The sequence below is a fragment of the Pempheris klunzingeri genome, chromosome 2 (genome assembly GCF_042242105.1).
Source record: "Pempheris klunzingeri isolate RE-2024b chromosome 2, fPemKlu1.hap1, whole genome shotgun sequence".
Classification (NCBI taxonomy): Eukaryota; Metazoa; Chordata; class Actinopteri; order Acropomatiformes; family Pempheridae; genus Pempheris; species Pempheris klunzingeri.
In genome coordinates, this window is record NC_092013.1 from 4,034,745 (window position 1) to 4,048,369 (window position 13,625).

At 41.6% G+C, this 13,625-nt stretch overlaps 2 protein-coding genes across 2 annotated transcripts; both read right to left on the minus strand.

Annotated features, from left to right (window-relative positions):
* Positions 1 to 38: 38 nt before the first annotated feature.
* chchd4a (coiled-coil-helix-coiled-coil-helix domain containing 4a) lies at positions 39 to 2,956 on the minus strand. The gene is made up of 3 exons (XM_070845860.1): positions 2,817 to 2,956; positions 1,361 to 1,459; positions 39 to 1,267 (listed from the first exon to the last, which is right to left on the minus strand). Exons 1-3 carry the CDS (start codon positions 2,836 to 2,838, stop codon positions 915 to 917), a joined length of 474 nt encoding a protein of 157 aa, XP_070701961.1. The 5' UTR covers positions 2,839 to 2,956; the 3' UTR covers positions 39 to 914.
* A 987-nt stretch (positions 2,957 to 3,943) lies between these two features.
* LOC139214006 (protein transport protein Sec61 subunit alpha-like 1) lies at positions 3,944 to 9,207 on the minus strand. Its single transcript, XM_070844742.1, has 12 exons — positions 9,103 to 9,207; positions 8,232 to 8,299; positions 8,073 to 8,138; positions 7,904 to 7,982; positions 7,556 to 7,687; positions 7,260 to 7,369; positions 6,954 to 7,107; positions 6,707 to 6,867; positions 6,383 to 6,580; positions 6,046 to 6,237; positions 5,100 to 5,176; positions 3,944 to 5,000 (listed from the first exon to the last, which is right to left on the minus strand). Exons 1-12 carry the CDS (start codon positions 9,107 to 9,109, stop codon positions 4,814 to 4,816), a joined length of 1,431 nt encoding a protein of 476 aa, XP_070700843.1. The 5' UTR covers positions 9,110 to 9,207; the 3' UTR covers positions 3,944 to 4,813.
* Positions 9,208 to 13,625: the final 4,418 nt, after the last annotated feature.

Consider the following 13,625-nt stretch of genomic DNA (forward strand, 5'->3'; position numbering starts at 1 on the left):
TGACTTCAGGAGGACAAAAAGGAAAATTGAAGGTGAAATTGTTCAACGATCATTTTAATCTACACCCATCAAGTCTTTTAAGGCCTGAATGACATTGGATGTTGACCACAGTGTCCAACTGGATACGAGACAGTGTTGAGACGACGGAAACATTTATGCAGTGACAGTTGAATGTGACAAACCACTTTGGTCGAGGCAACACACAGTGTCAATTCACAAAAAGTGACGACTGGTGTTCATAGAGCTACAGATGTAGACGAGGACTCTGAAGTTTCTACGAGATGTCAACACACACATTTAAAAACATCCGAGTTAATATCAATGTAATGTCCACTGAGCAGAAGCTTAACAGGAGCCTTGTTTTCCCATCAGTTGTGTTTTGGTGTTTCAAGTGATGGTAAGTTGAATTTGAGAGAAACTGTCTTGAGCTGAGGGAACTTCCTAAGAAAAGCTGAACTTTGCCCAAAGAATAATAAAAAATGAAGCTACAAATTGAATAACTGTTGCTAGGTGATGCTCCTGACCAGTCGACATTAACGGGACAGTAAAAAGTAATGATTGCTAACAAACAGCTTCTCTGATTGATGTGTGAAGACACAGAAAATCAAATTTCTATTGCATATGAGGTGAGTCTCTCCGCTAATGCCCCTGCAGCAGACAGCTTGTCCCGTTGTCATTAAATCATATTATTCAATGATTTCTGTGCGCTCAGCAAACAAAGCAGCCTACTATTTTTGTATTACGTTTCTCTGCATCCACAAAGTCCTTCTATGACGGCCCATTGGTGTCAGAGCTCCGTCAGAAAGCCCTCTTTCAACGGGAGAAGAGACCGATCAGAGCTCTCATGGAGGGTCCTTTACGCTGGGCAGGGCTCTCATACAGAGAGCAACAGCCTGGAGGACAACTGGTTGACCTTAGCTGGCGATCTGGCTGTCTGTAGGTGATCCAGATGTTGCGGTGGCTGGGGCAGAGTCAGTTTCAGGGGGTAAGGCAGAGCCCTCGGTCGGGGCGGCGGACACAGATCCAGAGCTGGACTCTGCCTGGGAGGAGCTTTCTTGATCTTCCTCCTGAGGATAGAGCTCAGGGAACCTCTGCATGCACTCTTGCATGTTACGGAAGTGGTCGATGCACTCGGAGCCCTTCACCTCCTCCTTACTGTAGTGGAAGCAGGAAAAGGCGTCCTTGAACTGAGAGCCGCACGGTCCGCTGGCCATGCCGCCCAGGCACGGGCAGTTCCAGTTGATGTCTCCATTTGGCAGAATCAGGCCTGAAGGAACAGGAAACCAGAAAGAAGCAAGTTAACAGAGTGCCTTTAGGGGAGTGAGGAATATCTGAAGTGAAGGATGACCAGAAGACGAACCCTGCTCCTCATAGGGATCATTGGGGTCCTCTGCGATGAGCTCAGCGTTGCTGGGAGCCTCGTGGTCTTCTTTGGTCACAAAGATGATGCGATCTTTACCTTAAAATGACCAAAAAACAAAACATGGATTACGATAAATTCTTAAAACAGAAAACATAATAGATAGATAATTCATATGGTGCAGATGTACCTCTTTTCTTCCAACTAGTGGTGGAAGAAGTACTCAGATGATTTATTCAAGTAAACACACTAATTAACACAGTAAAAATGTTACAAGTAAAAGTATGTAGGTATAATCAGGAAAATGTGCTCAATGCAGAAATATGTCCGTTGTACTTATATATTATATGATTACATTATTAGTTGAGGTGGAGCTCATTTCAAAACTGTTTGCATCTGCCTTCAGCTAATGATTATTTTCACTTTGGATTAATCTGCTGATTATTTTCTCCATAAAAATCGATGGTTTGGTTTGTAAAAAGTCTGAAAATAGAGAGAAAAGCCGTCACAGTGACCCGGAGCCCAAAGTGACTCCTTCATGGTCCGAACGTCAACAATGTTAACAATAAAATAATTGAAAGGAAAAACAAAAAATCTTCACATATAAGAAGCTCAAACCATGAAATGTTTTCACTATAAAAAATAAGTAAACATGATAGTTTATGAGCTTTTTATATGTTTTGTGTGTAAAAATCTAATTTGTAAAATAACTAAAGCGAAATGTAGAGTAGAAAAAGCAAGTGGCTTAAAAAGAAAAGACTCAAGAAAAGTGCAAGTACTTCAAATTAGTACCCAAGTGAGTTATATACTGGAAATCTTATTTGAATCTGAGGAGATTTCCTTTGTATATTTCTATTTTGCTTTGAGAACATTGTTTAATTTCTTATTGAAGGACAACAGAACAGACTTTAGGTTATGAATGAGCGAAGAACACTGAATGAATCAGTCATGAACAATGAATACATCCATGATTTCAGAGGACAATTCTGGTCAAACAGGAAGCAAAGACCTTTATACTGTCACCCAGCTTCTTTATATTTCCTGATTTTTAATACAGTTTCTTTTCTTTTTTCCAAACACAGTAAACTCACTCACTCACCAGACACTGCAGGATCTGGCTGAAGTGACCTCTGGAGGCGCACTAACACAGAGGCTTTGACTTGACTTCATCTGCTGTTTCACAGTTAATTTGCCATCAGAGTCCACTGACATCTCTCCCAGTTTGTGACTCTCATGTCAAACTACAGCTGTAAACAACTGTATTAAGTCCCTATGACGCCTGACCCTGTTATGAGCCCCTCTTTCCCATCTCTGGAGTCTTTCCTCGCAGCTAGCCAGGAAGCTAACACCCCCTCCCGTGTTCATCTACTTTGAGTTAGCCTGCTAGCATGGTGGCTCGCTCGGTGACATTGCGCAGCCACGAAGTAAAAAATGAATGAAAGAGAATCAAAAGTACCTTCCTGCCTGCAGTACGACATGTCTGCCGCTGCTTCTGTCCGTCGAGCCTCGTCCTGCGGTGAGAGATGACCAACTATGAGGGAAATTACCCAACAACTGCGAGGGTTTCATCTGACAAGTTAGCTAGTTAGCTAGCTAGCCGGCGTCCCACAGCCCCGTTAGCTAGCTCTGACCTGCGCACAAGTGGGCGCACAGTAATGACGTCACTCCGACTTTTTTTTTTTTAAATGTAAAAAAAAAAATACAATAAATAAGGTCTAACGGTATCAAAAAGTAAAACTGCAAGTACATAAATATTTCAAATTAACAGGATTTAAAATTTCACATATTTCCAATATTTAATTTTTTAATTTTCTTCTGTTTGGAAGTCTTTTTTTTTCATTTTTAAGACCTTGTGGGGCCTCTGTGTGTTACAAATAACCTGAATACCTCACCAGTACACAGTTTTATGCCACAAATGGTAAACAGATCATGAGTTACCTAGAAGTGATAAATACCTAACTAGGTCTACTGATCCTGAGCACATGTCTTATTTATCCCTGTTGTCACTGTCAGATTTAATCTCTATAAAGAAGATTTGATATAAACACTGAATGTGATGTGAGAAGGTTGCTGATGTTGGTGGAGTCGAGAGACTAAAGCTTTAATTTGGCTTGTGAACAACAGTCTGTACTGCAGAAAATATTGAATACAAAAATGAGTGAAATAGCGATTCATACAGTATATACACAAACATATGCATTCTATGTATATATTGCATGGATGTAATATGTGGTGTATTGGCATATACAGGTTGAACAGTAAACTCTCCCCTAATAAACGTATTCTTTACTCCAATTTATGTTGAATCTCAGATAAGTGGCCTCTGGTGAAAGTGAAGTCATTATTACAAGATACAGCAGTGAACTAACCCACAGCTGAGACACACACTTGTCTCAATCTTAAAGTCTAATGTCAGATAAACATTTCCAGTGAGTTAATAACTAAACCAAAGCTCACTGCTGCAAATGTGTTTTGGTTTTACTGCCCTTTAGTGTCAATGCTGGTATGTGTTATTCATCACTATCTGAATAGTATCCCATCTTTATAAAGAACAAGGAGACAAAAGGAATCAAAACACAAGTGTTGGAAAAAAAATCCTGTTTTTTTTAATAACACAATTATGTCTGTTACATAAAGTAAAAATCAAAATGAAACCCCATTTCGTCCCTATCAAACCCACCCTCATCCCGACCATCTCGGCAGTTTTGTGCAGCGATTCAGTCTGGGAATAAAAGAGCATGACGACACAGACAACGGTTTCCTTTGAGGACCCAGAGATAAAAGGACAAACACTGTGCCCTACGTAAGACCAGAGTGAATAAAAACACAGTCCGTCATTTAAAATATCAAAATAAAAGGTAAATTAAAACCAGCAAGAGCTTGTCTGAGATCACCAGAAACCTTATGAGGAGTACAAGCATATTTTTATTTATACTTTTCACATCCTACTATAGGCCCCAAGAAACCTCAAGCATGATGGCAGCCTGTGGTGAGCATGACATGGGGCTTTCTTTCAGCTCCCCGTTAACGTCCAGACACGGTGCTTTCAGCCTGAAATGAGCACTAACATGTTGTCGCTGTCTTTGTGTTCCTTGAACATGCTGCTGTGAACAAAGCCTGAGGTCAGTCAAAGACAGCGCCTCACACTTGTGAGCTTTTAGGCATTCTTTCGCTGAGAAGACAGTCAGTGGGGACATAGGCAGCCTGCAGAGAGATCGGTCATAGCTATTGGGAGTACAAGGGCTGAAGAGACACAATGCTATGCTCAACTCTGGGAGTAACTGAAAGAGTTTTCTCAGCACTGACATGCTAGAGATGGTGGAGAAAAATTACCTATCCCAGCGGCGAAATGTCGTGATTGTGCGAATTGCAAAAAATGCAAAATTAGGGGAAAAGAAAAAAGATGGAGGATGGATGCTTTGTGTCTGATGTGTGTCAGAAGGTTGGTGTTTTCTAGAAGAGCAGCGCTCCCATGCTGCCCACTTCGCTCTGCTCCTTTACAAAGATTTCAAAGTACTGGTAGATGATGGTCACAGCCAAGAGGATTCCAGTACCCGAACCGATGGCGCCCAGGAAGTCGGCCATGACTGACAGCCCTCCTATACAGAGGCCACCAAAGGCAGCAGCTGTGGGGATGTACCTGCGAAGAGTCAATTATAAAAACGTAAATATTCTGGAAGGCAATTTTTATGTGATGCACGACGGAAACATGAAATCTGAGACTCTGTTCGCTTCATACCTGTTGAGCTCATGTACCATAGAGGTCTCTCTGTGTCCCCTCATTACCATCTGCTGCTCCTTCAGCTGCTTCGCCACCTGAGACACACAAAGCGACATACAGGACAAGTTAAGTTCACCTGTTAATTTCACATGGGACTGACACAGAGCAATATGCAAATGCTTGTGCGACACACTAATCGCTCTAAAAATCTAGGAGAGAAACGGTCTTCTGTAACAGTAACAGTAAAAAAGCGTTATGACTTCATCCTCAAGTCCATTACAGCCACGTTTCAGTCGCCAAGAAACACACACACGCTTTGAGTTTCTGGAGTTATTCAGCAGGTTACTCGCAGTTCCAGAGGTTGTCCAGTTAATAAAAGAGATGAAGGGTAACGTGTGTATGTGAAACAGCCAAAAAAAGATATACCAGGCATCCCACAGTAAAGACAGAAAGTAAACTCAAACCTTTCTGTTAATCTACAGTAAGTATCACTTTATTAATGTTGTTGAAACTGTGTCTGATTGCAGTGCTTTGAAAACATAATTGTAAATACTGTCAAGCATCAACCAAAGTTGGCATCAGTATCCTAGACGCAGGCGCAGCACGGATTTGTTTAACGTTAAAGAAAAAAAAAACGGCGGAAGACGGCGCTCCATGTTTTGGGTTGAATCAGAGTGATCATCTTCGAGACCAACTCCAATAATCTTATGGCGAATAAAAGGTGAATTGACTTTTAGCTCAATGCATGATGTTTGTATAACTTACATACAGCTTGTCAATAACGTAAACTCTAGTGCTCATAACACTACACGCTGTCGTGCAGCTGTATGAGTCATGTGTCAAGTCATGGTGCATCAGTAATGTCTGATCATTATAGTGCAATAATAACAACAACCATGATAATTTTGGTCAGTATAACCGTGATATGATTTTTTTTTTCTCATGCCGTTGTGCATCTACTTACATCTTTGGCGGAGGATCCTGAGACCTCAATCCAGGTCTTGGAGAAGAAGGCGCAGGAGCCGAGCATGAAGACAATGTAGATGACAGCGTGAACCGGGTCGTCCAGAACAGAACCAAATGACTCTGGAGGAGAAAGGTAGTAGCAGAGACCTCCAACTGGGTAGGCTCGAGCTGGTCCTCCACTCGTGGTGTCCTAAATAAAGAAGACTTTGTTAGCAAGATGCCTGAACTGTCTGTGTGAAAATAACAGACTCACTAACGCAACATCCTGGACTTTAAGGTCGCTGCCAAGACCTTGACTGGATGTACTGGAGGAGAGGCAGATGTCATGTACTTACAGACCAGGTTCCCAGGAGGTTGACGAGGAAGTTGCCGCTGAAACGCGTTGAGAGCATCTGAGAAATGACGTAGAGATTGGACACCAGCGCAGACTGCAGGATGATGGGGATGTTGGAGGTGTAGAACAGTTTGATGGGGTAGGTGTTGTATTGACCACGGTAGCGTGCTGACTTGATGGGCAGGTCCACCCTGAAGCCCTGCAGAAATAAAGTGTGACCATCACTTAGCTGATTATTTGCTTCAAAACCTGGAGTCTGGCTTCCTTAAGTGCAATAAAAGCAGGTAAGACACAGGACTGTAATTAGGTGTTGTTGCCAGCTCACCTGGAAGTATATGACCACTGCAAACACAAAGACGGTGGCGATGAGGTTCATGAGGTTAGGCAGGTTTTGTCTGTAGAAGGCCTCTCTCAGGGCGCGCACCTTGTCTGTGCGGGTGGCCAGAAGATGAAAGAGAGCAATGATGGCTCCCTCAAACTCAGTACCTGCAGAAAACAACAGGAATCACAGGGTTAGTCGTTATACCGCAGACGAGGATGAACCATCACTCCGCTTTAAAATGTGGCCATACCTCTGCCTGTGTTGACAGTGGTGGGGCTGAAGGCCTTCCAGACGATCGTCTCACAGATGTTGGTGGCGATGAAGAGAGAGATACCCGAGCCCAGGCCGTAGCCTTTCTGCAGCAGCTCATCCAGCAGCAAGACAATCAGACCAGCGACAAAGAGCTGAAGAGACGGACGGGAGGTTAGTTTTGACTACATAAAAATATCATGGCAGTCAGAGTTTGAATTTTCTGATTTCTGCCTATCCCACAAAGGGAGACGATTAGCAGGTAACAAGTGTAGGTTAGAGAGCAGCAGGGGGAGTTTTTATTAACCTGGATGATGATGAGCAAGCATATCCCAGCACCCATCTCTGAAGGGTCTCCATACATGCCAGTCATAACATATACAATGGCCTGTCCAATGGTGATGATCATTCCAAACACTGCAAAAAGATATGAAAAAAAGATTTTGCAACTGGCAGTCGTGCAGGAACAGCTAGCACTTATGCTACTGAAAACTCAAACAGTGTTCTGTGTCTGCCATCCTCAAAGAATATCTTTTCTATTGAGGCTTCAAAAGGTATGTGACAAGTTGTAAAAATAGCAAATGTAGTGAGCAGTAGACCTACATTTCTGAGCTCCATTGAAGAGGGCTCTGTCTTTGGGAGTGTCTCCCACCTCAATGATCTTGGCACCAGCCAGCAGCTGCATGATGAGGCCCGAGGTGACGATGGGTGAGATACCGAGCTCCATCAGAGTACCTGGTGGACAACGTGGACAGCATTAGTGTCACAGTAAGCGTCCGTTAAGACAACAATAGCAGCAGTACCTGAAACAATGAGTAAGGGACCACGACTGTTGACCTTTGACTATCACATGTGATAATGAGATTATATCAGGCCTGATAACAACACTGACTGAGCCGCACAAGACGTAAAACAACAACTGTGATTAAGCCCGTTGAACAATTCACGCACCTCTGTTGGAAGCCAGGATTACTCTCATCCAGTAGAAGGGATCTGCTGAATCTGAAGACATGATGCCAAAGAGAGGAATCTGAATCGACAAAAAGATAGAAAACAGAGTCACAAACCGCCATCAGCAGTAACATGACCGATGGGATGGTTGTCATTAACAGACACTAACCTGGCAGCACACCAGAAAGATGAATAGCGTGATGGCGGTCCATAGTACTTTTTCTCTGAATTGAATCTGTGAGGATAAACAAAAGCATCCATTAATATACGCACGGTGAATAAACACCTTACCTTAATATTTGATTTGAAATGAAAAAGACAAATATACCTTTCTTTCTGGTTTCTGGATTTCTGGCAAGACCGCACAGAACGGCTTGATGACCTCCAAAAATTTAACTGCAAGAAAGGGAGAGATTTAAGACAAATTAGAGACAGAAGCAACGTTGCATTTGCACCACAGTGAAGGTCAGCAGCTCTCAGCAGTAAATGTGTGAGTGTGTTATCATGAGTTATTGGTCTGAGCTTGCATGCCTCGTCATCACTATCCACCAGCTAAACAGCTGGAGAGTATTTCACCACCAACATCAGGATATAAATACTTGCATACTTGAGTGATTGTGAGAATAACTCCCTGTCAGTGAGGCTTGAGCCCTCGCTGCTGAATGTTTAGTGCTGGTGTTGATCAGCTGTCTCAATCACTGAGATTGACTTTGACAGCAAGAGATTTAACGTAACCTCACGCCACCGTTGGCACGTTTCCTGCAGGCCAATCTGGCCACCGCAAGTTTACCACCAGGCTCACGTGAAAAGCGAGAATAAACAAGGTGTTTTACAGCAGTTAGATGAACACCTTATGCTGCTAGCGTTGACTACCGTTAGCATGATGCTAACTAGTTAGCGCACACCTCCTTAACGAGCGAGGAATCACTTTAAAAGAGGAAGCTTTGACGCCTGCCTGACAACACAAACACTGTGTAAGGAATAACGTCTTAGTGGCGTTAATTAACCCCAGTAAGACAAAATGTGATTAAAACAGAAACTTCAAATTAGCTGCCGTTATAAGCTAGCTACAACTAAGCTAGCTGATTAGCCTGCCAGACGGACGCTCTCACGTCCGGTATCTTCCGATTAAAAAACCGCAGCAGGCGGCTTTTCAGATCGGCCTCGACACGCGTGGACAAGAGAAGAAAGTCACGTACTCCCCATGGTGTCCGTGGGCCGAGTCCTGCCGAGTTACTGGTACCGGTGTGGGTGCTGAGTGGGGTCAGTGTGGCTCCATCCAGCCGCTCCGCGAGAAAAGAGAGAGAGAGAGCCGGAGAGACACGTCACCAGACAGGCGGCTAGCACACGTCACTCCTCCGGGACACACACACACACACACACACACACACACACACACACACACACACACACACACACACACACACATTCACACATTCACACACACAGTCCCGTCTATTTACATCTTTAATTAATATGATAATTAATGATAATAATCATTGCATCATTTTTTATATTTATGATTTGACACTGAGCCCTCCCGTCCTCCAGGGGGCGCCCTCCTGCAGACCCATCAGCAGCCTGCTTCCTCCCTCTGACACAAACACCTATATTTTTATTTTGGTGTGTTAAAAAATACTACATTAACAAGTAAAAATAGACTAAAAAGATGCCACACATAGAAAAAATTAAAAACAGAAATCAGATGCTGTACTATATGTATTGAAGTAAAGCAAAAAAGTAGAAATTTGTAAAACTCTAAATATTTTTCTTTATTGTCTTTGGTTATTGTTACATGACACACTTTTTCATATAATTTAGTTCTTTATTGCTTTTCCTTTTGCAAACTTTGTACTGACAATATCTTTTGTTTTAAGGTTATTTAAAGGAAACATACATTGTATTAATCCCCAAAAGACAAACAGTACAAGATAATATAAGACATAAATTATTTAAATTCACAATAAACATTAATACACTATATACAACTTCCATATAAACAGATAAAAGACATGATGAATATGATTTACAGACGTGCGTGTGGATTAATTACACTAAGATATCGCCCTAAATATGTAAATAAATTGTCAATAAAAACAGCTTCACATTGTAGATTGAATGGAGTAAAGTGATAATAGTGACGGAGGTGATAAAAGATAACTACATTACCTTGAATTAGTTTAGTTTTATTGCAGATGGGATGAAGGAGCTGTGAAAGCGCTCCTTCCTGCACTGTGGGTGTAGCAGTCTGTGGCTGAAGGAGCTGCTTCAGGGGGTGAGAGGTGATGTCAGCTCCTCTGCAGGGTCCACAGGCCGTTTATTGTTCCTGTCCCTCCTCCCCAGCATACCACTGCATAGAAGACGGCACCATAAGCTTGTTCACGGTATAAATATGATACCACAGTCGTCCACTTTTAGAATAATAGAGTTAAGACGGCACTCCCTAAAGCTGTTCCCACAAAGGTGCTTCTCTTTTTTATTGGTGTAAAAGCCTAAAATGAGCTTCCAGAGGATGACATGTGTGTTTTAAAAATAGATTTGATCAACTCTGGTCAACAGAGGAGGTTTTGTATAATTATAAAGCTGATTTGTGATTATTGTTATTTTTGGGGACAGAGTTGTGGAGTCTGCTTTGGAGGATTTGTGTCCTGTACCAGAAAATTCTCAATAAATTTCACAATTTAAAGATCCATGGATGTATTTATGTGACACAGATCAATACGGGATCAGGAATGGGCTGAAGTTGAATGTATCTAAGTACATTTACTCAAGTATTGTACTTATATACAAATTGAAGGTACTTGTACTTCACACAGGATGCACTCGTCTTCTTCACTGTGCTGTTGAAGAGCCGCAGTGATGCAGTTTCCTGTTTATTTGACTAAATGCAGTTTCCTTCCTCACATATTACACAAATGCACAATAATCACTACATATAACAGCATGACATTATGTGAAAAGTTTTTATTGTAAAACTTTTTTAGCAGAACAGAGTTCATTTTTAAGGTGGAATGATTTTCTATCAGTTCTTTTAGTTCAGTCAGACTGATGTCTGAGACAAATCAGTTGTTTCTCATGATGTCACTTTTCACCACTAGAGCTCAGTGTTGTTCCAGGGATGAGTGTGTGTATGTGTATGTGTATGTGTGTGTGTGTGTGTGTGTGTGTGTGTGTGTGTGTCACACCAGACTTAAGACCAGTTGATTGAGGACAGTTTGTCCTACTGAGGCTAAAAGCCGCGTCCTCAGTTGGTAAAAAGATTTTTGGGTCAGTGGTTAATGTCAGATTAGGTTAAGATTGGGGGTTTAGTTCTTAGATTTAAGAGTAATGTGATGTAGAAATGGTTATGGTTGGGTTTACGGTAAGTCTCCATGAATTCAGTCTTCTTCTCTACTTCAGCCACACCAACATACAGTTATATTTCTATCTGTTTCCTGACTGTTTTCATCATAGTCATTCATAGTCTGATTTATTCCTAAAAACATGGAGAACATTGTTTTCTATGGTTGTTGACAGTGTTTTATTTAGCTCAGTGAACATTTTCCTGAGTTCATGGTCTCAGTCGCTAGTTTACTGTCTTCAGCACAGCAGGATGTTCATTTAGTAAATTATGGTCCCATTTAGAGGAAAATGGACAGTAAAGTCGGGTATGCTTCAGGTCGGGATTACTTTATGACTAATCAATCGGCGTCGGTCTTCATGGAGCCACTTCTGGCTCCAAAAAACCAAGATGGCGGCGCCCTTAAAGCCAAACTTGATGCTTCAAAGCAGTGGTCCACAAACCAAAGGTCGACGCCACGGCGGCTACATCCGCTTATGTTTGCCGTCGGTATTCAGCTTCATGTGGCTTCCACTGCAAATGACTTTGCACTTTAAGAGTTTGCGTGTGATGAGGTCTCATCGCTTCGTTGTAGTTGCCGTGGTTAAACTGTGGGTCAGTGAACGCTGGCGAGCACCACAGTGCTGGTGGCACATTTAACCACTGACCCATAATATCAATGCACTGGAGCCGTCTAAACTCTCATTAAACTCTCACCACCGTCATTCATCACTGTATTTGTTTCTCAGCAGAAAACACACACACACACAGAGGTGGTGGAGGATGGTTGGGACAGATAAAGAGATATTTGTTCATGTGGTTACATAATGACCACAGAGCTGTGAGCTAACACAGAGGTGAGGACAAGCAAATACCACACAGGCCGCCTCACGTCTCCACTTTCCCAGACGTTTGAACAGTTTCATCCAGCGTACAATTTCTCCTGTCAGTCACAAGAAAACTGCGCTCGAGCTCGGCTTTGAAATGCTAAACAGAAGTTATTATTAGTCACTTTGGAGTGAATCACGCTCGTGTTTTCATGAAGAGCGAACGATCCAGAAATTATTGTTTGATCTGCAGTGCTTTAATGATCTGAGAATGATAACACAGCCTGATGCATCATGTGCAATCAGCCCCTCAGCGCCAGATAGTACAAACAGTCTGTGGCAACACACAAACAAATATCCATTATCTTTTCATACAGAGGACAAATCCATGCAAATAAAGCATGAATGCTGATTCAGTTTTTTGATAGCATACTGGTGTAACAGTACAGCCGCTCCTGTGTTTACCTGTGGAGGACATTATAACCTTCAGTTGCGTAAACCCAAACGTATCAGCGTACGGCTGATGCACGGAGCCCCGGGCCACAGAAATAGACCCGGGACAAAGCTATTTACACTCTACATTTGCATAAGGACTGACAAAAGTAAGAGGGCATGTTGTGCCTCAGGCTCAACGCCTCAAAGACAAAAACTGGCCTTGGATTTACCTGCTCTGTGCTCAGGAATCAGCATTATATGACCTTCAAATTCAGTGTAATTTATCTATTTATTTATTCAAAGTTTATTTGTATAGGGAACAAGTATGCAGCATCGGTCGAAGCTACTTTGCAATGCATATTTCCAAATGGGCCTTTTAAAATAGCCTATGTAATCTGATGGTGTTATTATTAATTCTTCTGTATGTCGTTTTAAGATATTTGTCATATTCATACTTTTGGATTGGATGGATTCATGTCTTATTCTAGTTTAGCTTGTTTTATTCTGCATCATCTCTGCCTTTTATTGTACTTAAATGTCCTTTTAAATGGTTTTTAATGGTTTTTACATAAAGCACTTTGATTTGCCTCGTTGCTGAAATCTGCCATAGAAACATGATTTCACGCCTGCCGCCTCAAAGTGACTCTTGAAGGGTAATAATAATTATAATATTAAACTAAAATAAAAGAATAATGAAAATAAGAACAGCAACAGTGATAATAAATAAAGTCTAAAAAAGAAAGTCTAAAGTCTAAATAAAATCAATAATTAAATGTAAAACAGAGCAGTTTCAGTGTTAAGTGTTAAGTTTTAAGAAGTGATTTAAAAGATGTCACCGATTTTGCAATTTATTAAAGTATTTTAAACTTGAACTACATAAACACAAACACATGAGAGAAGGTAGGAAACAGAAGCTCGACAGTAAAAAAGAAGCCGGCGTTAAAAACCCAGAACTCAAAGCTCAGCGGAAGAAAACAAAAACTTCTTCTAAAACTATCTGAGTTTAAACTGATCGCAGGCAGGATTTAGTCTGATGAGGTTTGATAAGGTTTCCTCTTTAGCTAACTTATAATCATCAATAAATTCACACGTATTGATAAAAGAGAAAAAAGACGCTCTGTTTAATTCCATGAAGGTGAGC